This window comes from Pan paniscus, chromosome 9 (genome assembly GCF_029289425.2).
Source record: "Pan paniscus chromosome 9, NHGRI_mPanPan1-v2.0_pri, whole genome shotgun sequence".
NCBI classification, from domain to species: domain Eukaryota; kingdom Metazoa; phylum Chordata; class Mammalia; order Primates; family Hominidae; genus Pan; species Pan paniscus.
Window position 1 is genome coordinate 29,246,589 of NC_073258.2, and position 27,549 is coordinate 29,274,137.

Here is a 27,549-nt window from a genome sequence, read left to right on the forward strand (position 1 = left end):
AATGTTTGAAGAACTTTTGCAATTTCTTTTATGAGAACTTGAAGAGTATCACTTAATACATATAAACTTAGCTGGCAAATCCAGGTTTGGGGAAACCTTTCTCACTAACGAACAGTGTGAGCTTGGACAAATCACACCCAACATTTCTGAGCTTCCATTTTCCCTGCATGTCTGATGAGGGCCCTGTGACCCAACAATAGCACAGGCTGTTTCTTTCTGGCTCTAAAAGCTCTAGCTCTAAGTTACTTTTATTTCCAAGATCAATGCATAAAATAAATTTCAGAGCTACTTCCTTGATTTTCCAAACAGTGCTGAAGAATCAGGAGACAAATTTGAATTTGTAATATTAAGAAAAAGAAAAAAAAGGAGAAAACCCACACCCATCACTGAAGTAATTTCAAAAACAAGCAATTTACTTGTGCCCAACAGAAGTCCCAGACAAACTTCTATTACTCTGAAGAGAAAAAATATGGCAGGTGAATAAATTAGGAGGGAAACACACCACACACACACACACACACACACACTACACACATGTATTAATATGAAGTAAAAGAAACCTATCCCATCAGATAAGAATATGCCAAAAATCCAAGGGCTGTTTTTCAGAACAGGTGAAACTACTGTTTCCCACCAAAACCAATCTGATATTTCATAAACTAAATTACAATTGTAAGAAGAAAAATAAGTGTAAAATAAGAATTTTTGTTTTATAGATGTTCTTTAATTTGTCAAAGAAATCCCATGGATAAAAATTCATCCTATAAAGCTAGGAGCTATATATAGGAGCTATATCTACATTTTTCTTTTCTTCAGAGAAACAGAGTAGCTTATCATCTAACTAAATTGCTATGGTGCTTCAACTGAGCTCAATTCTAACGAGTCAAGTTGGTTAAATTACAAAAACAGATTTCAGCAAATCATGTTAACATACAAGCTATAATTTTCAGAAAGCATTTGCTTTTAAACACTGATGATCTGCAATGTTTTTTATTTTTTTTAATTTTCATCACATTTGCCCCAGTAGACCTTTAAATAATCCAGAAAAAGTTAAAGTGGGAACTTATTTTTCCCATTTTGCCCTGCTTTTGTTTTGATTACCTTTCACGTTTATCATAAATTTAAGAAAGGGATTGTGAAGAGAAGGAATGACCCACCAAGTTTCTACAGAGATACCTAAGTAATTTAACGTCAGCAACACCCAAGTCTTTCCAGTTCTTCCACATTCTCCCATGTGCCTTGGGCACCCTCCAATCAGACACTATCCTGACATCACCTCTTTTGGAACACCTTCCTCAGGACATCCATTTGGAAAAATGGGTTGGAGAGAATGGTCTCAGGTTCCCCCAGTGATTGGAAATGTGCTTCTCCCTCTCTCATTCAAACCTAGGTAGAAGAAGAAAAAGAAAAAAATAGGTGGAAAGCTCAAAACAGCAGTCTGAAATGTAATTAATGTTTCTTGGCACAGATGTCTATAGGAGTGATCACTTCAATAGTTGGTGTGACATGGGCACACCACCATCTTTAAGCAGAGGAACCATGTTCCTCGTGGTAGAAAATGCACCCCCGGACTGGGTATTCATTAAGTATTAGTGTTTCACATTTCAAGTTATATAAAAATACTTTCAGCCAAAAAATTTTCAAACACATGAATATATTTTTTAAAATATGTTGAGTTTAATATATATATATCAGCACACAAAGAACTTCATAAAAATAAATAAGAATAATTTTTAAATGGCCTTATTCCTACAAGAACCTAAGATAAATCATCCGTATGCTAGTATTTCCTAGCCTCTTTCTACTTCTGTTTTTTGGGGTAATTACAGTAGATTTTTTCTTTGGCTTGAAATGAGGATTCAATGAGTTATTATATATAAATAACTTCGAACAGTGAGTGGCATAAAGAAAGCATTCAATAAATGTAAACTATTATTACTTTTACTACTACTGCTACTTCGACTACTATTACTACTATTGTAATCTTACTGTCCATACAATTAAAACTAATAATCTTTTTTCACTTTATGTTATTTTTCCTGTTTTATTGAGGTAAATTGACGAATAAAAGTTGTAAACATAATGGTCAGTGTGATGCTTATCTATACATTGTGAAATAATTACCACAATCAAACTAATATATCCATAACTTTACATAGTTATCATTGTATGTTGGGGGGGCGAGAACACTTGAGATCTACTCTTTCAGCAAATTTCAAATACACGAGACAGTATTATTAACTATAGTCACTATATTGTACATTGGATCTCCAGAATTTATTTATCCTGAATAAGTAGTATGCTTTGACCAACATATCCCCATTTCTCCCACCTCCCAGGCCCTGGCATCCACTGTTCTACTCATGACTTCTATGAGTTTGGCATTTTTAGATTCCATGTATAAGTGAGATCATATTGCATTTGTCTTTCTGTGCCTGACTTATTTCACTTAGCATAATGCCCTTCAGGTTGATCTGTGTTATCAAAAATGACAGAATTTTCCTTCTTTTTTAAGGCTGAATAATATTGAGGTGTGTGTGTGTGTGTGTAGACAGATGATATAGATAGATGATAGACAGATAGATAGATGATAGATAGATAGATAGATAATGGATAGATATGGGTTTGATATACACCACATTTTTAATCCACTCATTTATCAATGGACAATTAGTTGATTCCATGTTTGGGCTGTTCTGAATAATGCTGCTATGAACATGAGAATGCAAATATCTCATTGACATACTGATTTCATTTCCTTAGCCTATATGGCCAGTAATGATACTGCTGGAATGGTAGTTCTTTTTTTTTTTTTTTTTTTAATTATACTTTAAGTTTTAGAGTACATGTGCCCATTGTGCAGGTTACATATGTATACATGTGCCATGCTGGTGTGCTGCACCCACTAACTCGTCATCTAGCATTAGGTATATCTCCCAATGCTATCCCTCCCCCCTCCCCGCACCCCACAACAGTCCCCAGAGTGTGATGTTCCCCTTCCTGTGTCCATGTGTTCTCATTGTTAAATTCCCACCTATGAGTGAAAATATGCGGTGTTTGGTTTTTTGTTCTTGTGATAGTTTACTGAGAATGATGATTTCCAATTTCATCCATGTCCCTACAAAAGACATGAACTCATCATTTTTTATGGCTGCATAGTATTCCATGGTGTATATGTGCCACATCTGTTATTTGAGGGGGGGGGAACTTCTGTACTGTTTTCTATAATGACTAAAATAATTTACATTCCCACTAACGGTGTACAAGGGTTTTCTTTTCTCCATATTCTCACCAAGACTTATCTTTTGTCTTTTTGACAATAGTCATTCTAACAGATGTGAGATGATCTCATGAGGTGGTTTTGGTTTGTATTTACCTGATGATAATTGATAGCATTTTTATATACCTGCTGGCCATTTATATGTCTTCTTTAGAGAAATGTCTATTCCATTTCCTTGCCTATTTTTAAAATTTTTAATTTTTTATTGTTTTAGAGGTAGGGTCTTTCTATGTTGGCCACGTTGGCCTCAAACTCCTGAGTTCAAGCAATCCTCCTACCTCAGCCCCTCAAATAGCTGGGATTACAGGCATGTACCACTGCACCCAGCTGCCCATTTTTTAATTGAGTAGTTTGTTTTATTTCTGTTGAGTTGTTTGAATTCCTCATATATTTTGGAAATTAACCCCTTATCAGATGTATGGGCCCTGCTGTGGCTTACAGAAGAGTCAGCATGGCTCCATTTGAAAGTGACTTTAGCATACAGAATGATATAGGATTATTGCTTCACTTACTTGATTAAAATAAGTAAAAACATAGATGGCCCTCAGATGTATGATTTACAAATATTTTCTCTCATTTTTTAGGCTGTCTCCTCACTCTCTTTATTATTTCCTTTGCTGTGCAGGGATTTAATTCAATACCATCTCATTTGTTTATTTTTGCTTTTGTTGCCTGTTCATTTGGGTTCATATCCAAAAAAATCCATGCCCAGACAAATGTCATGGAGTTTTCCCATATGTTTTCTTCTAGTAGTTTTAGAGTTTCAGATTTTAAGTCTGTAATCCATTTTGAGTTGATTTTTATGTATGATGTGAGATGAGGGTCCAATTTTATACTTCTTCATCTGGATATTTAGTAACACTCCACCATTTGTTGAAGAGACTTTCTTTTCCCCATTTAGTGTTCTTGGGATCTTTGTCAAAGATTAATTGACCTTATATGCACACATTTATTTGTAGGCTGACTATAACTTTCTATTGATTTATATGTATTTTTATTCCAATACCATGCTGTTTTGATTATTATAGTTTTGTATGATATTTTGGGATCTGATAATGTGATAGTTCCAACTCTGTTTTTCCTTCTCAAGACTGCTGTGGCCACTCAGATTTTTTGTGGTTCCATACATATTTTAGAGTGCCTTTTAAAATTTATTTGATAAATGTCATTGGAGTTTTGATAGTAATTGCACTGAATCTGTAGATGACTTTGGTAGTATGGATATTTTACCAATATTAATCATTCAAATCCAAGAACACAGAGTATTGTTCCATTTATTTGTGTCTCATTTAATTTTTTTGTCATCGTCTTATAGCTTTCAGTGTATAGATCTTTTACTCCTTGGTTAAATGTAGTTCTAAGTATTTTTAGTGGTCCTGGAAATTGAATTGTTTTATCGATACCTTTTTCAGAATGTTAGTTGTTATTATACATAAATGCTACGAATATTTGTATGTTGATTTTGCATTCTGCAACTTTACTAAATTTATTAGTTCTAAAAGTTTTTTCTGCAGTCTTTAGGGTTTTCTGTGTATAAGATCATGTCATCAGAAAACAAGGACAATTTTAGTTCTTCCTTTCAGATTTGGATGCCTTTCATTTCATCTTCTTGCCTAATTGTTCTGGCTAGGACTTCCAGTACTGTGTTATTAGAAGTGGTTAGAGTGGGCATTCTTGTCTTGCTCCCAATCTTAGAGGAAAAGCTTTCAGCTTTTCATCAGTGAATATGATGTTAGCTGTGGGCTTGGCACAGATGGCATTTATTATGTTGAGATACATTCCCTCTATACATCTTTGCTGATAATTATTATCATAAAAGGATGTTGAATTTTATCAAATGCCACTTCTGCATCTATTGAAATGACCACCTAATTTTTATCCTGAATTCTGCTAATGTGTTGTCATATTTACTGATTTGTGTGTGTCAAACCATCTTTGCATCCCAGAGATAAATCTCACTTGATCATACTGTATGATCCTTTTAATGTGCTATTGAATTCATTTTGCTAGTATTTTGTTAAAGATTTTGCATCTATGTTTACCAGGAATATTGGTCTGTAATATTCTATTATTTCAGTATTCTAGTCTGCCTTTGGTTTGAGGGTAGTGCTGGCCTCATAAAATGAGTTTGGAAGTATTCCCTCTCTGTCAATTTTTGGGGAAAATTTGAGTAGAATTTGTGTTAATTCTTCTTTAATGTTTGGTGGAATTCACTGGTGAAGCCATCAGGTCCTGGAGTTTCCATGGTTGGAAGGTTTTTGATTACCGACTTCATCTTCATACTTATTCTGTTCAGATTTTCTATTCATGATTCAGTCCTGGTAGGTTGTACATTTCTAGGAATGAATTCATTTCTTCTAGATTATTCAATTATTGGCATGTAACTGTTCATAGTAGTCTCTTATGAGCTTTTGTATTTCTGTGGTATCAGCTGTAATGTCTCCTCTTTCATTTCTGATTTTGAGTCTTCTCTCTTTGTTTCTTAGGTTAGCTAATGGTTTGTCAATTCTACCTTTCAAAAAAGTTTTAGTTTAATTTTTTTCTTGTCTCTATTTCATTTATTTCTGCTCTAATCTTTATTATTTCCTTCCTTCTGATAACTTAGGGATTAATGTGTTCTTCTTTTTTCTAGTTCCTTGAAGTGTAAAGCTAGATTGTTTATTTAAGATCTTTTTTTATTTTTTATGAAGGCATTTATCACTATTAACTTCCTTCTTCAAACTACTTTTACTGCATCTCAAAAGTTTGTTATGATGTGTGCTATTTTGATTTGTCTCAAGATATTTTTAATTTCTCTTTTGATTTTTTTCCTTGACCCATTAGTTGTTCAGGAGTTTGTTGTTTAATTTTCACATATTTGTGAAAACTGAAAATTCACAGGAGTTTTTCAGTTTTTCCCCTGGTATTGATTTGATGACAAAGTCATTATCTTTCATAAAATGATATTTCATACAATTGCAAAGAGAATAAGAAAACTTTTTGTGAGAATATAAACTGCAGGCAATTTAACGAATATCTTTGGAACATTGCTTACATGTGTCCTCCCATATATGCTTTTACTCCCACAGTTCTCATTTCTTCTAGACTACATTTTTACAACAGCTCCATACAATGTATCTGATTCTAATCCTTTAACCTTCTTTCAATATACCATACACACTGTCATCACCTTCATTGTCAAATCTGCTACCTGAAAAAAATATTTAAAAAGTCCCATTCATAACAGAATGAAACCCAAACTCCTTATCTTGCTATGCATGGTGCTTCATGATCTGGTATCAACATGCCTTTTAATCTCTCTCAACCACCATTTCCCCTCATAGCCTTTTGTTCCAGCCAAACAACATGTTTTCTACTGCTCAAACACTGTATTTTCATATCTTTGTTGTTGGCTCAGCCTGCACCCTAAATGTGGAATGACCTTTCACAAATCTTCTTAAATCCAACTTATCTGTACCCAGATGAGCTAGCAAATAAAGGTTTAAATAAGTAAAGAATTTAGCTTTTATCATGTAAAAAAGAGGTCCAGACATGACCATCTATTGCTGGTAAAGTGTTTTCACAGAACCCTGGGGAACTCTTGACTTCTTTTAGATTTTATACTTCCGCTTCTTGCCTAATGGTTGCAAAATTACTGCTTCACCCCCAATACTACACTCACATTCCAGAAAGGAAGCGGAAAAAAATAGAGAAAACAGCATATGGCAGCCAAGTCTTATCACCTTTTTAAAAATTTCCCTACACAGCAACTTCCAAATATATTTCATTGGGCATAATTATATCATAACTAATCTTAGCTATAAAGAAAGCTGACAAAATATTTCCTAGTCAAAAAATGTTGTACTAGTGAGGAAGGAAAATAAGGTGAAACTGATATGCATTCAGCAATGTTGGCCTTAATATTTGTTTATTTTCATAATTGTCTTCTCCTGGTTGTCTGGAACTTCAAAGTCATCTTTGTACCTTCTAGTGCAGCATGCACAAAGAAGATACTTATTATATATTTGAGTAAGTTTAACTTTATAAATGACAAGGGAAAGAGAACCATTTTTGCATTTAAGCATGATTGTATTCCATCGTAATGAAAGCATAAACTTAGATAACTTGATCAAGAGTAAGCAAACTACTGCCTGGGGGCAAATGTCGCCTACATTGTTTTTGTGCACACCATGAACTAAGAATAGTTGATACATTCTTATAGGGTTTTAAAAAATAAAAACAGGAATATGTAGCAGGGACTGTATATAAACTGCAAAGCCTAAAAGATATGCCATCCGGCATTTTACAGAACATATTTGCCATCCCTTGACACAGGTTAAAATGTACTACATTTCTTTTTTTTAGTGTTATTTAAGGATCTAGTTGTATTATTCCAGGGTCATTGGAGCCATCTTTGTCTTTTGAAACAATGTATGTGAGAAAACTTGCCAGCCAACCCTTTCTCTTGTCAGGAAATTCAAATGCCCTACCCATTCCACAGAGAAACTGATGTTAGGACTTCCATAATGCTCCTCACTCAGACTTATGAGCTAAATTTCCAGGTTTGAAAGTACACTATAATTTTTGATTATTTTTAAGTAATAGTGTTCTCCTATCACTATACAAATTTAAAGAAAAAAATTATAGTTCCAAAGCAGAAATAAGCATGAGAGCCAATTAATTGTATTTCACCCATGCAATTATTGGATAACTCTATATGTGAAGCTAAAGGGACAAAGCAATATTTTTCCTATTGACTCTGCTCCATAACTTGACTAAATTATCCAAGCCAATGATTTGAGGAAGCATATGTGAAACCACCTAGAAGTATTTTACTTTCATGTTGTGTAAGGTATATTTTAAGTTATCTTAATGTTGCATAAAGTCTTCCCATAATCTCAAGAAGGACAGGGAGCAATTTTATCTTACTTGTCACTAAATCCCCCAGTGCCTATTGCAGTGCCTAGAAGGGATTTTATAAGCCGTGTGTGTGTGTCTGTGTGTGTGTGTGTGTGTGTGTGCGTGCACATGTGTACATGCATTCCTACTTCCCCTTCATCTCAAGGCAATGAAGTGTTGTTTCCATTGTCATATGTCACCTTCTGTTAATGATGAGCAGATCACTACATGGACGAAGTTAAGGAGCTCTACTTCTCGCATATAAATTCTACTTTTCCTATGTAAGTTCTACTTCATCCACGTAAGTTTAGAGTGCTGGAAAATAACATATGAAGAAAATAAAATGTAAAACATTGGCATGGTTTCTGAAGGTCAAATATATAGTCACTAATGGAATCAGGATCAACACAGTTGCTCAAGCATAATACCACGGTGTCTCTGTTTCACTAAGTTTCCTCTCCTGTAAATAGTCCATGTCCTTAAATTTGCTGGATTTTTTTAATAAAAGTAAGTCATGTAATCCCAAGTAATATGAAGGTATACACAAGTACTCCAAAAAGGTTCAGAATAAAGTAACTGAAGTAACAAGGCACACTCTATTGATATGCATTAAAACAAAAAATCTCAACAAACCAAGCAAGTTTCTTGCAGAACCTAAGGACTTCTATATTTCATTAAGAAAATGTATTGTAAAGGTAAAAAAGCAAATGATAGAACAGAAACAGCGCAATATTCTGAATTGAAGAAACAGTGCAATATTCTGAATTACAGTGGTCTTTAAGTAAATAATAAGCATTAATATTCTCTTCATAAAGACGAGTTTACTAATTTAGTATCATAAAAACATTTTTTTTCAAAAGCCATGTCCAAGTGGGCACCAGTTAAAATAGGACAGGGGTGATTGTTACACTTTCAATTTGTGGAACATTTTTCTTCCTTAAACATTCCAGAGCTTTTATGCAAACGTAATTATTAAAGTGCATATGTCATTGGTTCTGAATTTAATATCTGAATTTTCTGTGAGAAAAACAAGGAATTCTTTTCATTTGGATCCTGACTCAGCACTTATATCCCATTTACTTTTAGTCACTGTGTTTCTGCTTACGGTATGTGAAATACTCTCACCAGAACAAAGGTCCCAGCGTCAATAAGTCAAACCGCAGACTCTGACAGCTGAGTGAATAGCAGAGGCCAGAGTCCACTTGAAGTATTCACACTCTCAGAGGCCAAGTTTAGATCTTATCTGCCTGAGATTCCTTTTAACACTGATTTGTCATAGCAGGTAGCTGACAGCATCTACTCCTGAAGACCGGAAACATGGCTTGTACCATCCAAAAGGCAGAAGCACTTGACGGGGCTCATTTGATGCAGATCCTCTGGTATGATGAGGAAGAGTCTCTCTACCCAGCTGTATGGTTGAGAGACAACTGCCCGTGCTCTGATTGCTACCTGGATTCTGCAAAAGCACGGAAACTTCTAGTGGAAGCTCTTGATGTGAACATTGGAATTAAAGGCTTGATATTTGACAGAAAAAAGGTAATTATCTCTAAATTATGTCTCCCTTCTTTCTCAAGTTCACTAATGGGGCTAGTCAACAATAATTTAGATAACTCTTTTTTATTTGGTCACACATATATAACCGCATATGAACCCACGTTTGTATAGTACTTGGTGTGAATTAAGTATATTCAGTAAATGGAAGCTTCAGCTATTATTATTACTATCATCATTACTACTACTATTTTTAATAAAATTTGCAGTGTTACTTGTCACTCTTTCAATGAGTGGCAGCCTTAAAAACACAAACTGTCTACACTAAAAGCAATGCTTCTGAGCCTCAGTTTATTCATTTGTAAAATAGGAATACTAAAAGAGCTTGCTCATAGAAATGTGAGGGTTCACTGGGATAATATGGATAAAAATGTTTAACAGTGCCTGGCATACAGTGAGCACTAAAAAAAAATGGCATTGACTAATGTCTTTTAGTCAAATTAGTATGTAGAGATACAAGGCTTGTTCTGGGATTCCCAAAAGCACAGCTCTCAAAACTACAAACCAGAGGCAGCCACCATTCCATGTTTCTCTCTTCCAAATTTACTAGGATTCTTATTACGCTCTTGTCCACATCCCGACTTGAGGACTTTACTCCCAGATTTCACTGCTTGCTAGCTAGATAGAAATGTTGTTTACTCTTACATTTCTCACCTGAAAAAAATGAGAATAATAGTAGTACCTTCCCCCTAGAGTTGTAAAGATTAAATGTGTTATGTCTATAGTACTTGTTATGGATACTCAAAATAGTGTTATTTTTATTATTGCTGTTGTCCTCCTTATCATCACTACTATTAGTTTCTTTTATTTATTTATTTATTTATTTTTGAGATGGAATCTTGCTCTGTTGCCCAGGCTGGAATGCAGTGGGGCGATCTCAGCTCACTGCAACTTCCGCCTCCCGGGTTCAAGCAATTCTCTTGCCTCAGCCTCCCAAGTAGCTGGGATTACAGGTATGGGCCACCATGCCCGGCTAATTTTTGTATTTTTAGTAAAGACGGGTTTTCACCATGTTAACCAGGCTGGTCTCAAACTCCTGACCTTGTGATCTGCCTGCCTCAGCCTCCCAAAGTGCTGGGATTACAGGCATGAGCCACCACACCCAGCTGCATCATTACTATTTCTAATACTCTTGGCAGGAATCTTAATTGATAACTAGCTTCAGTTATCACAGAAAGTTTGGGGATCCCAGGTTTAGAGGATGTAGGTCAAGAACTATAGATCTATCCATGCTCTATTTCTTGAGTGCTATTTAAGGGCCTCAGACCTCAGATGTATTACTTTGGCTTCCTTGTTTTCCAAAAGCGTATGCTTAATCTCTATCTTAAAAATTAAGCTGGCTTGGCGTGGTGGCTCACGCCTGTAATCCCAGCACTTTGGGAGGCTGAGGCGGGCGCATCACAACGTCAGGAGATGGAGACTGTCTTAGCCAACATGGTGAAACCCCGTCTCAACTAAAATACAAAAAATTAGCCAGGCGTGGTGTCGCGTGCCTGTAATCCCAGCTACTTGGGAGGCTGAGGCAGGGGAATCGCTGGAACCTGGGAGGCAGAGGTTGCAGTGAGCCGAGATTGCGCCACTGCACTCCAGCCTGGCAACAGAGGAAGACTCCGTCGAAAAAAAAAAAAAAGATTAAGCAAAGCATAATTGGAAGCCCTGATTATCTTAAACAACATTCAAAAACAGACCAATAGTGGAGAACGGAAATAAAATCCACATAGGTGAAATTTGCTTTTTGTGTTATAAGGTGTACATCACATGGCCCGATGAGCATTACAGTGAATTCCAGGCTGATTGGCTGAAGAAAAGATGCTTTTCCAAGCAGGCCAGAGCAAAGCTCCAAAGAGAATTGTTTTTTCCAGGTAACTTTGCCAAAGTCTTCAATGTCTTTTTAAACCCTTACAGTAAAGGATTTTTATTAAGAAATTTGCTCACAGAAAATTCAAACTTTTGTGCTTTGATTAAAATATGTGACATGAAAATTATGTGGTGTGTTTAAAGTTTTACCGACAAAGATCATTTGGGTAGAGATGAAAAGGAGTATAGAGTAATTCTAGACATTCTATAGAGAAAGAAACAAAATAAGTCCAGCAAACTTGTGTCTTTGTCATCTAAAGCAAAACCTGGCACAGCATACCACAGACACTCCGTAAGTGTTCACTACAAAGAAGCAGGATGAACTAGAGGCAGACTGGCCCTTTATAACAATTTTGTCTAAGGCCAGAACAACACAAATCAACAAAGCAAGAATTCCTAACCTGGTATTCATAGATGGAATTATGGGATTGATGAACCCATGAAACGGTACGCATAGCACTGCAAATGCCAGTGAGTGTGGGACAATTTGTCTGTGTGTGTGCATGTACACACACATGCACACAAAGCCACGTTTGTCTAGGAAGAATTTATATAGGTTTCAAGGGGATCCATAAACAGAACAATGTTCAGAAAAACTGCAAGGGTGGATTCAGTGGATAAAGAGGACTTTATTGCTGAGCAAAGAAGCAAAATAAATACTTAAAACAGGTGGAAATATTTTTAAATATAAATTTTAGGAGATACACAGTAATAGAACTCAAGCAGAGGAACTGGTAAGGAGTAAGGGCTGTTTACAATTCATTCTCTATTTTGAAGATTTATTACATGAAACTATGTGAATCAAAGACAGACTGAAAAACAGTTCTTGCAAGATCTGGTCATTTAAAAGTGTGTAGCATTCCCCTCTCTCTCTTGCTCCTGCTTTCCTCATGTGACCTGCCTGCTCTCCCCTCACCTTCCATCATGATTGTAAGTTCCTGAAGCCCCTCCAGAAGTTGAGCAGATGTCAGTGCCATGCTTCCTGTATAGCCTGCAAAACCATGAGCCAATTTAACTTCTTGTCTTTATAAATTACCCAGTCTCAGGTATTTCCTTATAGTGATGCAAGAACAAACTAATACAGAAAATTGGTCCTGAGAAGTGGGGCATTGCTATAAAGATACCTAAAATTTAGAAGCAGCTTTGGAACTGGGTAACAGGCAAATGTTGGAAGAGTTTGGAGAGCTCAGAAGAAGACAGGGTAAGTTTGGAACTTTGTAGAGACTGGTTAGATGGTTGTGACCAAAATGCTGATGGTGATATGGACAGTGAATGCCTGGCTGACAAGGTATCAGATGGAAATGAGGATCTTATTGGGAACTGAAGCAAAGGTCACATATGCTATGCCTTAGCAAAAGAGCTTGGCTGGATTGTATCCATGCCCTAGGGATATGTGAAAGTTTGAAATTGAGAGTGATGACCTAGGCTATCTAGTGAAATAAATTTCTAAGCAGCAAACTAAGTGTTTAAGAAGTAACATGACTGCTTCTAACAGCCTATGATCAGATACAGGAGCAAACAAATAAGTTGGAACTTTAATATTTAAAAGGAAAGCAGAGTGTAAAAGTTTGAAAGTTTTGTAACCTATTCATGTCTAGGAAGAGAAAGAAAAAGCTTTTTTGGGAAGGGAAGTCAAGCAGACTGTGGATCAACCACTTATTAGAGATATTTGTATATAAGAAGAAGCCAGTGCTAATAGCCAAGACAACAAGAAAAAGCCTTCAAAGGCATTTCATAGACCTGCACAGCAGCCTCTCCCATCACAGACCCAGAGGCCTAGGAAGGAAGAATGCTTTCCTGGGCCAAGGGCTCCACTGCCCTGTGTGTAGCCTCGGGAGGCAGCTCCCACATCCCAGCTGCTCCCACTCCAGCCTCAGCTCCAAGGGGCCCAGGTACAGGTTGGGCCATAGTTCCAGAGGGCATAAGCTACTGTAAGACTTGGTGGCTTCCATGTGGCTTTAAGCCTGTGGCCACACAGAGTGCAAGAATGAATGAGGCTTGATGTTCGCTCTCTAGATTTCAGAGGATGTATTATGTTGGTGCAAAAGTAATTGCGGTTTTTGCCATTAAAAGTAATAGTAAATATAAGAAAGCCTGGGTGCCCAAGCAGAAGCCTGCTGCAGGGGCAGAGCCCTCACAAAGAACCCTAGGGAAATGCAGAGGGAAAATGAGTTGGAGGCCCCACTTAGAGTCCTCACTGGGGCACTGCCTAATGGAGCTGTGGGAAGAAAGCCACTGTCCTGCAGACTCCGTAATGGTAGATCCACCGCCAGCATGCATACTCAGCATGGAAAAGCCACAGGCACTCAACAACCTGTGACAGCAGCCTCTGGAGCCAAACTTTGCAAAGCCATAGGGACAGAGCTGCCCAAGGCATTGGGAACCCATCCCTTGTACCATTGTGTCCTGGAGGCAAGACATGGAGTCAAAGGAGATAATTTTGGAGCCTTAAGATTTAGTGACTGCCCTGCTGGGTTTTGGACTTGCATGGGCCCTGTACTCCCCTTTCTTTTGGTTGATTTCTCCCTTTTGTAATGAGAATGATTACCCAATGCTTATAACCCCATTATATCTTGGAAGTACATAAATTGTCTTTAATTTTACAGGCTTATGGGTGGCAGAGACTTACCCTGTCTTAGATGAAACTTTGAACTTTGGACTTTTGAGTTAATGCTAGAATGAGTTAAGACTTTCAGGGACTACTGGGAAGGCATGACTGTATTTTGCAATGTGAGAAGTACATGAGATTTGGGTGGCCAGGAGCAAAATGATATGGTTTGCATGTTCCACCCAAATCTCATGTTGAACTGTAATCTCCAGTGTTGGAGGTGGGGCCTCGTGGGAGGTGACTGGATCACAAGGGATGATTTCTCATGAATGGTTTAGCACCATCCTGTTGGTACTATCCTCACAATAGCAAATGAGTTCTTTGAAGATCTGGTTGTTTTAAGGTGTGTAGCAACACCTCCCTGTATCTGTTTCTCCTGCTTTTGCCATGTGATCTGCCTGCTCCCCCTTTCAGCTTCCATCATGATTTTAAGTCTCCTGAAGCCTCCCCAAAAGCCAAGCAGATGTCAGCACCATGCTTCCTATAAAGCCTGTAGAACAGTGATCCAATTAAATCCCTTTTCTTTATGAATTACACAGTCTCAGGTATTTATTTATAGCAATGCAAGAACAGACTAATATACCAGCCTTGTTGAGTTTTGTAACACCTCTCCTGGAAATTCTTAGCCACATACCAAGAGAGAGATTTTACCTTAACTCCTTTCAAATCTGAAATTCTTAAACATGTGTGGTAACTCTCCTTGGCTTTAAATGAGACTTACGACACTTTACTAGGTATGAAGATGTTACTAATCAACTTGAACCAAATAGGTTCACCATTTCTTCTGGTTATCAATAATAGAGCATGATACTGTCCCCTCCCTCTTTAAGCATAGACTAGCCATGTCAAGAATTTGGTTCCTCCATTTCCTTAGTCTCACCATTCTGATGGCTGACAAGGTTTTGTCCTAGTGCTTTCTCTCTAAACTACCAGTTCATTTTTCCCTGTATCTAGCTGGTTAAATCCAGATGGGTATCCAGGGAAAGATGTTTTTATTGCCTTCCTCCAATGAGTGCATTGCTAAATTCTTCAAGGAGTCTCCAATTACATAATTTAGTACCGATTGTCTGGGTCACATCGCAGTGTCACAAATGTATTTTTTTAAATTTATTTTAGACTTCTTCTGGTACTGAAAATATTTTTCCTTAACTCTGCTCTAATTTTGTAATCCTATTGGATTTTACTTTCATTTCCTTCAAGTTCTCCTTTTGATTTTTTCAGGAAATACATGCCAACTTTTTATTATTACAGCTTAAGCTTTTAAGCACTGTAAAAGGATATGGACCTCCTCCTCCATTAATATTTCTTGATGAGTGCAGTTTTATAGCTTACATTTTTCAGTACTATCGGGCAGTAGCAAAATGGAAATGATACTACACTCAATTAAGTAGTGGAAAAAACTGGTCACAATGACAGGCTGCAATCATGAATAATATAAGAACTGGCTGCTATTTAGACACTGGAAAATATTTTAATAGTTTAAAACAAGATCAGATTTTTAAAATACATTCTCAAGCTGTGCAGTTGGTGGGTAAAAAAAAGAAATTAATGAGCCATTTTTGGAATATTGGTTCTATGGCCTTTTGCCTGTAGAATTTGATACCTTATTTCATTGCCATTGCAGATTTTCAAACATTTATATTCCAGAGCATGCAAACAAACTCAGTTACATTTGTGAAAGGATTTTGTTTTTTAGTCCCAGTAGTAATGTTTTCTCTTCTGCAAGCATAACCCTTGGAGTAAGGGTAACAGAGCTTTTAAAATCTGGAATCAAGATGTAGACAATTTTTCCTTGATCTTCCCCCTGGCACTTGCTGTTGAACTCAAAAATGACAAGACAAATGATCATCATCCAAAAAACTTTTATCATGGGACACAGTCATAGCTGAAAGGAAGACACGGATAATTATCACTCCCTCATAAATTTCTATTCAGTTGCACATATATTGGGTATCTGTTTTGTGCCAGGACCTCTGTAAGGAAATATCAAGATTTTTTTAAAAGACATAGATTCTCTCCTTGAGGACTTATCAAGTCTGAAAGGGAACAATAGCCATGAGAAAATAAGTATAAGACATTACTTGAAGTACATTAAAACCACACATAGAAAGTTAATGATGACACAGAAGAAGGAACTTGAAGGGATGAAGGAATGATCCTCAGAAATGAGGTAATACTTGAGTTGCACTTTGGAGAATCAATCAGTTTGTCAGGCAAAGATAGATAGAAAGTAAGGAAATTCTCAACAAAGAAAAAGGCAGGCAGAAAATCATCAAAGGGTAAAATAGTAGGATAGGTTTGGAAAACTGCAATTAGTTTAATATTGGTGAAGTTAAAATTGTTAGGCAACAGAGAAGGAAGGGGCCAAACCATGAAGTGGCTTATATGCCCTGCTTGGTCCTAAACCTGCAGGCGATTAAGAGTTTTCCCAACAAGGGCTGAGATATGCCATCCCCTTAGCTTCTCCATACTGATGCTCTTCTTTTAAAGCCAGAGAAATGAGTTTAAGATCTTTATAAGTTTAAGAAGATGATTGCTTTCAATTTTTCATCTGTATTTTACATTTTCCGAGTTGTGTCTTTCTGATTTTAATCAAATGAACATAACTTCTCAAATGCCTACAAGTTTGTACATGTCTCCTAGGCTTTCTTTTTTTTTTTTTTTTTCTTTTTTTTTTTGAGACAGAGTCTTCCTCTGTCACCAGGCTAGAGTGCAGTGGAGCGATCTCGGCTCACTGCAACCTCTGCCCCCGGGTTCAAGTGATTCTCCTGCCTCAGCCTCCCGAGTAGCTACAGGTGCTACAAGGACTACCGGCACCACACCCAGCTAATTTTTGTATTTTTAGTAGAGATGGGGTTTCACCATGTTGGCCAGGATGGTCTTGATCTCTTGACCTCATGATCCACCCACCTTGGCCTCCCAAAGTGCTGGGATTGCAGGCATGAGCCACCGCGCCTGGCGGGCTTTCTTTTTTTCTTCTTGCATTCTCCCCTCCTCCACAGTGCACCTGCTTGGCTCTTGGCTTATATTTACCCCACAAAAGAGAGTGAAGTAATCAGATCTGTGTTGTAGAAGGGCCTTGATCGTGGCTCTGAGTTTGGATGGACCAGCATAGGGAGTGACTGGGGTCAGGGTAACCGTAGCATGACCTAGAAATAGTCCTGTAAAAAACAAAGAAATTTTGAGAGGCAGGGAGGATGGAGGAGGGTGTAGAATCTGTATTCAAAAGGAACATACATGACCTGTAGGACAGCAAGTTGCCGGCCATATTCTCTAGTCTCTCTCAACTGAAATCCTAACACTTGAAGCTTAGCAGTACATGTTTCCAAACACATGGGTGAAAATGGAAGACTTTAAATCATATTAGAGACAAGATTTTTATGTACTAATTATAATTTAGCTCTCATGTGAAATTTTGGCATAATTATATGCTCATTTTTGTCACTAACTTTGAGATGCAACATTCCCAACATATAACTGGCAGGACCAAAATGGAAAAAAAAATCACTATATAGTATGATATACATATGAAGCTAAATATTTGTTCTTTTTATTAATCCTCAATATCAGAATGATAGATGCTTGATTTATCTCTTTGAATTGGTACTGAAGTATTTTTGTATTAATCTCTAACTTTAATAATATTTTTTATAGAATATTGAGATTTAAAAAGCTATAACTTGAAGAAAATATTTTATTTCCATGGAGACAGGCTGCTCAGTTTTCTCAGTAATCCAGGGATGGAGTACATTGCACAGTCAAAAAAAAAAAAGAATATTTCCCCACAATTCTTTATGCCTCTCTCATGGCAGTCTTTACCATCTACTTAATCAGATTATAGCCCTTCAGTCTATAGCTATAACGCACTCCTTTGTTTCAAAAGTAGCATTCCATAAGAGGAAGTGAAAACTCACAAATAACTGTTAGGACCCTCTAAAATCTATTCGTCTTGTACATGGCAAGAAAAAGTAGAGAGTTCTTCCTTTCTTGCAGAGAACCATATATTTACTTGAAGATGGAGATTTTATGATAGTGCAAAAACCAGATTTGGTTTGGTGCAGAGGCCATTTTTACAAAGCCTTGTCATAAAGCAAAAATCTTGTGTGTTTTTCTTAATTCAATTAATGTAAAAAAGAAATATGCCTCGCCCATGTGATATTTTGCCCCCATCTCTAAGCCTTGCTACATCCAATCTTGAATTCTCAGAGGTGGGAGCCTGCAATGCAAATCAGGGATGGGGTAAGTGTATTGTTTCACTATTGTTTGGTAATTATAAAAAGAACTAGCAAGACTTGGTGGGTTGTTGTTTTTTTTCAAGCTGCGTTAGGATGTCCCAACAGTATCAGGGCTGCCAGGTCAGAATGGCTTCCAAACAGCCCTGTCAAAACAGCTGCCTTAGAGCAATTAAGCCACCACATCATCTTCTGAAATGCATTCCATTCCCAAGAGAGACTAAGATTCCTTCCCTAAACTCACCCAAACTCATAACTCAGATACACAGGTGGGAGAATAGCTCACTGGATTTATATGTTTAAGGAGCATGTCTTTGTTCTGTTTTGCCTGTCATATGCAAAATGGACATATTGACTTGCAGAGAAATATCTCTAGGGTTTCTGTGAAATGAATATAGCTATCTCAAATGCATGTGACTTTATTATAACTGTCTGAGGGGTTCTTCCTGCCTGCTGCTCAAAGAAAGACCATGGTTTTACAGTAAAAAAGGAGTTTAATAGACATGAGGCCAGCCATGCCATGGGGGAGATGGAGTTAGTACTCAAATCAATCTATCCAACGCTCATAGGTTAGGAGTTTTTCAAAGGCATTCTGGGAAAGGAGTGGCAGCAACTAGGCTTGCTGCTGATTTGTTGGGGCAGAGATGAAATCACAGGGGGTCAAAGCCATCCTCCTGTGGGCTAAATCATTTCTGAGTGGGGCCACAGGGGCAGGATTGGTGGGTCCAGGTAGACCCATGGGGTCCAGTGGAGCCATAGGTGTCAGACATGAAAAAAAAAAACAATGAAAAAAACATCTCAAAGGCCCATATACAATAGTGGTGTTACCTGCAGGAATGGCTGACAATCTGTTTCTATGCCTTAGCAGAATCAGGCTCCTCTCTTTCCCCTAACCTGATGGTCTTTCATTAGTTTTGCAAAGGCCACTGAGTTCTTGGGGAAGGCCTATTCCCATTTAAAACTATAAATTAAATATCTCTCAAAGACAGCTTAGCCTAAGCCCAGGAATGATTAAGGGAAAGGCAAGATGGAGGAGGTGGGTTAGATCAGATCTCTTTCATTGCCATAATTTTCTCACTGGTATAATTCTTGCAAAGGGACCTATTGACTTTCAGAGAAATATCTTTGGGGTTTTGATTAAGTGAATACAGCTATCTCAAATGCATGTCAATTTATGAATGTGTACCTTGCTTCATTTTTCCTCTGTGCCATATTGATGTCTTTCAATGTGTCCTATTCTTTTCTGAATTATATGTAATCTATTATTCTCATTTTCTGCACTGCACTTGGTAAAATCAGGCATAACATCTAAAGAGTCTAACGTACCTATGCAAGATGGGGCTGCCCTTGTTCTAACTGTAAACCTACCAGGGGAGACTCAGAACCTGGGAAGCACACTGCAGTGCCCTGTGCTTTTCTCAGGTGCCACTAATCTGCAGGTTGCTCCCGCAAAATCTGCCTAATTTTGGGCTTCATTTGTAAGCTCCAGATAAACTTATCTTCCTCTTTCCTTTTCTAAACTCCATCCATACTTCCAGCTAGAAAACACATACCACATGTTCAGATATAAATATTAAAAATAAGTCTATTTTACTAGATGTATTGATGTATTAAATAAAATTTTTTAAAAGCCTGTATACTACTACATCTATTACTTTTTAAATGCTTGAGTAAGAGGTATATTAATTATATTCTTCTTCAAAAATTATTTTCTCATTACTTAACAACTTTAAGACAATGTTAGTGCTAGACGGGACCTTGAAAAGCTGGTATCTTAAAATATTTAAAAAGCCAAGGCAAAGTTTGAGGATATTTTTGAGAACCTAAAGCAAATATATTTCCAGAAATAATTATTACAGTCCATTCCCTTTTTATACCTTTTTAGTTTAGTTGCCACATTGAGAATTAAGGAAAATATTCTAATTTTTTTGCTCTTGGAAAAATATTTTTTGTAGTTATATTAAAGTAAAGTTATTACTTTTTAAACAAGGAAAACAAAATAGAATGGGCTTTCCTTAGTGAATGACGAGCTCCATTTCTACAAGCTAGGCTTTTTTGTGTTTTTGTGTGTGTGGTTTTTTGGTTTTTGTTTTGTTTTGTTTTGTTTTGTTGCAGCCCAGGAATAAGTTTTATAACATTGGCAGTTGGGCTACAAGTTTAGAACTTATACATTTAGAAAATTCCAAAGTGTTCCAGTTTCCAAAAGTAAAGTTGGAATACTTTCTACACTGGCTTCAGGTTTACCAAATGTACACATAAGGGATAAATTTAGCCTGCCAATTTTGCTAGTGCCTATATATCAGCAGATTCGCCAGACAATAAAAAAGGGGACAATTGATTCAAAAACCATTACCTCTCACTTCTGGTTCCACTTTGCTTCAAAATGGCAGAACATAGAACTACACAGCGTTAGGTTTGGAGTTGCAGTTATCTTCAGCACACTTAAATTTCTTCTTTTAGATTTTAGAACCAAACTTCCAAATGTGCCCATCCATGGAATAGCTCTGGGCTATCCCTTCAGGGAAAAAAAAAAAAAAAAAAAAAAAAAAAACATTTTAAGAATTTGTTGATGTTTACGTTCATACATACTATTGATTTGCCAATTTTAAGAATTTGTTGATGTTTACATTCATACATACTATGGATTTGCCTAATTTCTGGCTTAGCAAATTAAATAAAAATGTTTAAGTTCTACTCTATCCAAAAATCATCTCCTTTTTCTTTCTTTTTTTCTTAAAATTTTATATTTTTCTCAATCAGTAACTTTGTTATTAATCAATAAGAAAGTAGGGCACTGAAATTAAGAGTGTTTTTGGCCCTAGGCCTTGCTAAGTCTGTGATTTTGAGCAACTTATTTAACCTTTCTATGCTTCAATATCCTTATCTGCACAACAGATATAATAATAGTATATACTTAACTTCTCAAGCAGTGCAATGTTGGGTGAAGGGTAGTGTTGCACCATACATATCAACTCATTATTTTTTTCAACAGATTTCCTTGAAAGTGGTTGTAAGTAACTATAGACAGCAACTCTGAGAGTTTTCTTTTTTGTTTGTTTTAAAATAGGTTTATTTCTTTTTTTAATTTTATTTCAATAGCTTTTGGAGAGTGTTTTTTTATTATGTAAATCAATAGCATAGTGGTGGAGTCCAAGGTTTTAGCGCACCCGTCACCCAAGTAGTGTACGTTGTAACAAATATGTCATTTTTTATTTCTTACCTCTTCTCACGCTCCCACTTCTGAGTCTCCAAAGTCCATTATACCACCACTCTGTTGCTTTTGCATACCCATAGTTGAGCTCCTGGCCAGGCGTGGTGGCTCACGTCTGTAATCCCAGGATTTTGGGAGGCCAAGGCAGGTGGATCACCTGAGTTCAGGAGTTTGAGCCTGACCAATATGGTGAAACCCCATTTCTACTAAAAATACAGAAATTAGCCAGGCGTGGTGGCATGCGACTGTAGTCCCAGGTACTCTGGAGGCTGAGACAGGAGAATTGCTTGAACCCCGAGGCTGAGACAGGAGAATTGCTTGAACCCAGGAAGTGGAAGTTGCACTGAGCCGAGATTGCGCCACTGCACTCCAGCCTGTACGACAGAGCTAGACTCCATCTCAAAAATAAAATAAAATAAAAATTTTTAAAAAACATAGTTGAGCTCCTGCTTGCAAGTGAGGACATACAGTATTTGGTTTTCCATTTCTGAGTTACTTCATTTAGAATAAAGGCCTCCAGCTTCATTCAAGTTGCTGCAAAAGACATTATTTTATTCTTTTTATGGTTGAGTAGTATTCCATGGTGTGTATATACCATATTTTCTTTATCCATTCATTAGTCGATGGGCACTTAGATTGGTCCCATAACTTTGCAATTGCGAATTGTGCTGTAATAAGCATACATTTTCAGGTGTCTTTTTTACATAATGACTTTTTTCCTTTGGGGTAGATACCCAGTAGTGGGATTCCTGGATTGAATAGTAGTTCTACTTTTAGTTCTTTAAGAAATCTCCATACTGTTTTCCATAAAGGTTGTCCTAATTCACATTCCTACCCACAGTGAACGCTTCCGTTTTCACCACATCCATGCAAATATCTGTTGTTTTTTGACTTTTTAATAATAGCCATTCTGGTGAGGGCAAAATGGCATCTCATGGTGGTTTTAATTTCCATTTCCCTGATGACTAGTGATGCTGAGCATTTTTTCATGTTTGTTGGCCATTTGTACATCTTCTTTTGAGAAATGTCCATTCATGTCATCTGCCCACGTTTTGATGGGGTTGTTTTTTTCTTGCTGATTTGTTTGAGTTCCTTGTAGATTCTGGATATTAGTCCTTTGTTGGGATGGATAGTTTGCAAATATTTTCTCCCATTCTGTGGGTTGTTTACTCTGGTAATTTTTTTTTCTTTTTTGCTATACAGAGCTTTTTAGTTTAATAAGTCCCCATTTATTTATGTATTTTTGTTTGTTACATTTGCTTTTGGGGTGTTAGTCACAAATTCTTTGCATAGGCCAATGTCCAGAAGAGTTTTTCCTGGGTTATCCTCTAGAATTTTTATTATTTCAGATCTTCAATTTAAGTCTTTAATCCATCTTGAGTTGATTTTTTATAAGGTATGAGATACGGACCCAGTTACATTCTTCTATATGTCGCTATTCAGTTTTTCCAGCACCATTTATTAAATAAGGTATCTTTTCCCCAATTTATAGTTTTGTATGTTTTGTCAAAGATCCATTGGTTGCAGATATTTAGCTTTATTTCTGTGTTCTCTATTCTGTTCCATTGTTCTATGTGTTTACTTTTATACAGTACCATGCTGTTTTGGTAACTATAGCATTATAGTAAAAAATTTGAAATCAGTTCAGATGATGCATTCAGATTTGCTCTTTTTTTTTAGGATTGCTTTGGCTATTTGGGCTCTTTTTTATTTTTTTGGTTCCATATGAATTTTGGGATTTTTTTTTCTAATTCTAGGAAGAATAATGTTGATATTTTGATAGGCATTGGCTTGAATCTGTAGATTGCTTTGGGCAATGTGGTCATTCTTAAAATATTGAGTCTTCTAATTCATGAGCATGGGTTGTGTTTCCATTTGTTTGTGTCATGTATGATTTCTTTCAGCAATGTTTTGTAGTTCTCCTTAGAGAGATCTTTCATCTCCCTGGTTAAAAATATTCCTGGATTTTGTTTTGCAGCTATTGTAAAAAGGACTGAGTTCATGGTTTGATTTTCAGTTTGGTTATTGTTGGTGTATAGTAGTGCTACTGATTTGTGTACATTAATTTTGTAACCTGAGACTTCACTGAATTTGCTTATGAAATCTAGAAGTCTTTTGGAGGAGTCTTTAGGGTTTTGTAGGTATACTATTTTATGATCGGTGAACAGTGATAATTTGACTTCCTCTTTTCCAATTTGGTTGCCCTTTTTTCTTTCCTTGTCCAATTACCCAAGCTACGACTTGCAGTACTATGTTGAATAGAACTGGTGAAAGCGGGCATCCTTATCTTGTTCCAGTTCTCAGGAACTGGAACTTTTAATTTTTAACCTTTTAACTTTTAAGTTATGCTTTTAACTTTTCTCCATTCAGTATGATGTTGGCTGATGGTTTGTTATATATGGCCTTTATTCACCTCCTAGCATTTTGAGGTACGTTCCTTCAGTGCCTAGTTCATTAGTGGGGGTTACCTAAAGGGACGCTGAATTTTATCAAATGCTTTTTCTGCATCTATTGAACTGATTATATGGCTTTTGTTTTTAATTCTGTTTATGTGATGTATAGTAGTCAACATCTGCATCACAGAGGTTTTCATAACTTGTGTCAATAATATCATTCATTTCAAAGAATTTTTAAATTTCCATCTTGATTTCATTATTAACCCCAAAATCATTTAAGAGAAGATTGTTTAATTTCCATGTGTTTGTATTGTTTTCAGGGTTCCTTTTGGAGTTAATTTCCAGTTTTATTCCACTGTGTTCTGAGAGGGTACTTGATATAATTTTGATTTTCTTAAATTTATTGAGAAATGTTTTGTGAACTATTATATGGTCTGTCTTGGAAAACCTTCCATGTGTTAGTAAGAATGTGTGTTCTGCAGTTATTGGGTAGAATGTTCTATAAATATCAGGTCCATTTGTTACAGAGTGTAGTTTAAGTCCATCGTTGCTTTGTTGACTTTTTGTCTCAGTGATCTGTTTAGTGCTGTCAGTGGGGTATCGAAGTTCCCCACTATTATTATGTTGCTGTCTGTCTTACTTCTTAGGTCTAACAGTAATTGTTTTATAAATTTGGGAGCTCCAGAGTTAGAGGCATATATATTTAGGATTGTAATATCTTCTTGTTGGATTGATTCTTTCATCATTGTATAATGACCCTCTTTCTTTTTTGTTTTTAATATAGTTGCTTTAAAGTCTTTTTAATCTGATATAAAAATAGCTACTTCTGCTCGCTTTTGGTTTCTATTTGCATGGAGTATCTTTTCCCACTTCTTTACCTTGAATTTGTATGAATCCTTATGTGTTAGGTGAGTCTCTTGAAGACAGAAGATATTTGGTTTGTGATTGATTTTTTTTTTTTTTTTTTTTTTTTGGTCCATTCTGCCAATCTGTATCTTAAGTGGAGCATTTAGGCCGTTTACATTCAATGTTCATGTCGAGATGTGAGATACTTTCTCCGTCATCATGTTGATTGTTACCTACTTTATTTTCTCATTATATTATTGTTTTATAGGCCTGTGAGTTTTACGCTTTCAAGAGATTCTATTCTGGTGCACATCAACCTTTTGTTTCAAGTTTCAGAACTCCTAGCATTCTTGTAGGGCTTGTCTAGTAGTAACAAATTGCCTCAGCATTTGCTTGTCTGAAAATGACTTTATTTCTCCTTCATTTATGGAACTTAGTTTTGCAGGATACAAAATTCTTGCCTGACAATTATTCTCTTTAAAGAGACTAAAGAGGTCAGTTGCGGTGGCTCATGCCTATAATCCCAGCACTTTAGGATGCAAAGGAGGGCAGATCACAAGGTCAGGAAATAGAGACCATCCTGGCTAACACAGTGAAACCCCATCTCTGCTAAAACAAAAAAAATACAAAAAATTAGCCAGGCGTGGTGGCAGGCACCTGTAGTCCCAGCTACTAGGGAGGCTGAGGCAGGAGAATGGCATGAACCTGGGAGGCAGAGCTTGCAGTGAGCCAAGATGGTACCACTGCACTCTAGCCTGGGCAACAGAGCAAGACTCCATCTCAAAAAAAAACAAAAAAAAGGGCTAAAGATAGGATCCCAATCCCTTTGGGCTTGTAAAGTGATATTGTTTGGCTCTGTGTCCTCACCCAAATCTCATGTCAAATTGTAATCCACACGTGTGAGAGGAGAGGCCTGGGGGGAGGCGATTGAATCATGGGGGCTGACTTCCCCCTTGCTGTTCCCATGATAGTGAACGAGTTCTCATAAGATCTATGGTTTAAAAGTGTGTGGCACCAACAAAAAAAAGAGAATTTTAGACCAATATCCCTGATGAACGTCGATGCAAAAATCCTCAATAAAATACTGGCAAACCAAATCCAGCAGCACATCAAAAAGCTTATCCACCATGATCAAGTGGGCTTCATCCCTGGGATGCAAGGCTGGTTCAACATACAAAAATCAATAAGCATAATCCAGCATAAAAACAGAACCAAAGACAAAAACCACATGATTATCTCAATAGATGCAGAAAAGGCCTTTGACAAAATTCAATAGCCCTTCATGCTAAAAACTCTCAATAAATTAGGTATTGATGGGACATATCTCAAAATAATAAGAGCTATTTATGACAAACCCACAGCCAATATCATACTGAATGGGCAAAAACTGGAAGCATTCCCTTTGAAAACTGGCACAAGACAAGGATGCCCTTTCTCACCACTCCTATTCAACATAGTGTTGGAAGTTCTGGCCAGGGCATCGGTCAAGAGAAAGAAATAAAGGGTATTCAATTAGGAAAAGAGGAAGTCAAATTGTCCCTGTTTGCAGATGACATGATTGTATATTTAGAAAACCCCATCATCTCAGCCCAAAATCTCCTTAAGCTGATAGGCAACTTTAGCAAAATCTCAGGATACAAAATCAATGTGCAAAAATCATAAGCATTCTTATACACTAATAACAGACAAAGAGAGAGCCAAATCATGAGTGAACTCCCATTCACAATTGCTTCAAAGAGAATAAAATACCTAGGAATCCAACTTACAGGGGACGTGAAGGACCTCTTCAAGGAGAACTACAAACCACTGCTCAACGAAATAAAAGAGGACACAAACAAATGGAAGAACATTTCATGCTCATGGACAGGAAGAATCAATATCGTGAAAATGGCCATGCTGCCCAAGGTAATTTATAGATTCAATGCCATCCCCATCAAGATACCAATGACTTCTTCACAGAATTGGAAAAAACTACTTTAAAGTTTATATGGAAACAAAAAAGAGCCCACATTGCCAAGTCAATCCTAAGCCAAAAGAACAAAGCTGCAGGCATCAAGCTACCTGATTTCAAACTATACTACAAGGCTACAGTAACCAAAACAGCATGGTACTGGTACCCAAACAGAGAAATAGAACAATGGAACAGAACAGGGCCCTCAGAAATAATACCACACATCTACAACCATCTGATCTTTGACAAACCTGACAAAAATAAGAAATGGGGAAAGGATTCCCTATTCAATAAATGGTGCTGGGAAAACTGGCTAGCCATATGCTGAAACTGTATCTCTTCCTTACACTTTATACAAAAATTAATTCAAGATGGATTAAAGACTTACATGTTAGACCTAAAACCATATAAACCCTAGAAGAAAACCTAGGCAATACCATTCAGGACATAGGCATGGGCAAGGACGTCATCTCTAAAACACCAAAAGCAATGGCAACAAAAGCCAAAATTGACAAATAGGATCTAATTAAACTAAAGAGCTTCTGCACAGCAAAAGAAACTACCATCAGAGTGAACAGGCAACCTACAGAATGGGAGAAAATTTTTGCAATCTACTCATCTGACAAAGGGCTAATATCCAGAATCTACAATGAACTCAAACAAATTTACAAGAAAAAAACAAACAACCCCCTCAAAAAGTGGGTGAAGGATATGAACAGACACTTCTCAAGAAGACATT

At 36.8% G+C, this 27,549-nt stretch overlaps 1 protein-coding gene and 1 long non-coding RNA gene across 5 annotated transcripts in view; one reads left to right on the forward strand and one right to left on the reverse strand.

The window, feature by feature from the left end:
- The window catches only part of BBOX1 (gamma-butyrobetaine hydroxylase 1), an 88,605-nt gene that overhangs the window by 5,183 nt on the left and 55,873 nt on the right, over positions 1 to 27,549 (forward strand). For 3 of the 4 annotated variants that reach the window (XM_034932310.3, XM_008955897.4, XM_034932308.4), the window contains exons 2-3: positions 9,441 to 9,694; positions 11,457 to 11,571. In XM_034932310.3, coding sequence (XP_034788201.1) covers positions 9,476 to 9,694; positions 11,457 to 11,571 — 334 coding nt within the window. In that variant the 5' untranslated portion in view covers positions 9,441 to 9,475. Of the gene's footprint in view, positions 1 to 9,437; positions 9,695 to 11,456; positions 11,572 to 27,549 lie in introns of all 4 variants that reach the window. The other variant, XM_034932307.3, reaches the window with a different exon arrangement.
- LOC100988337 (uncharacterized) lies at positions 756 to 26,872 on the reverse strand. Its single transcript, XR_004665042.3, has 3 exons — positions 20,760 to 26,872; positions 17,085 to 17,335; positions 756 to 1,386 (listed from the first exon to the last, which is right to left on the reverse strand). It is a non-coding gene; the product is annotated as an uncharacterized LOC100988337 (long non-coding RNA).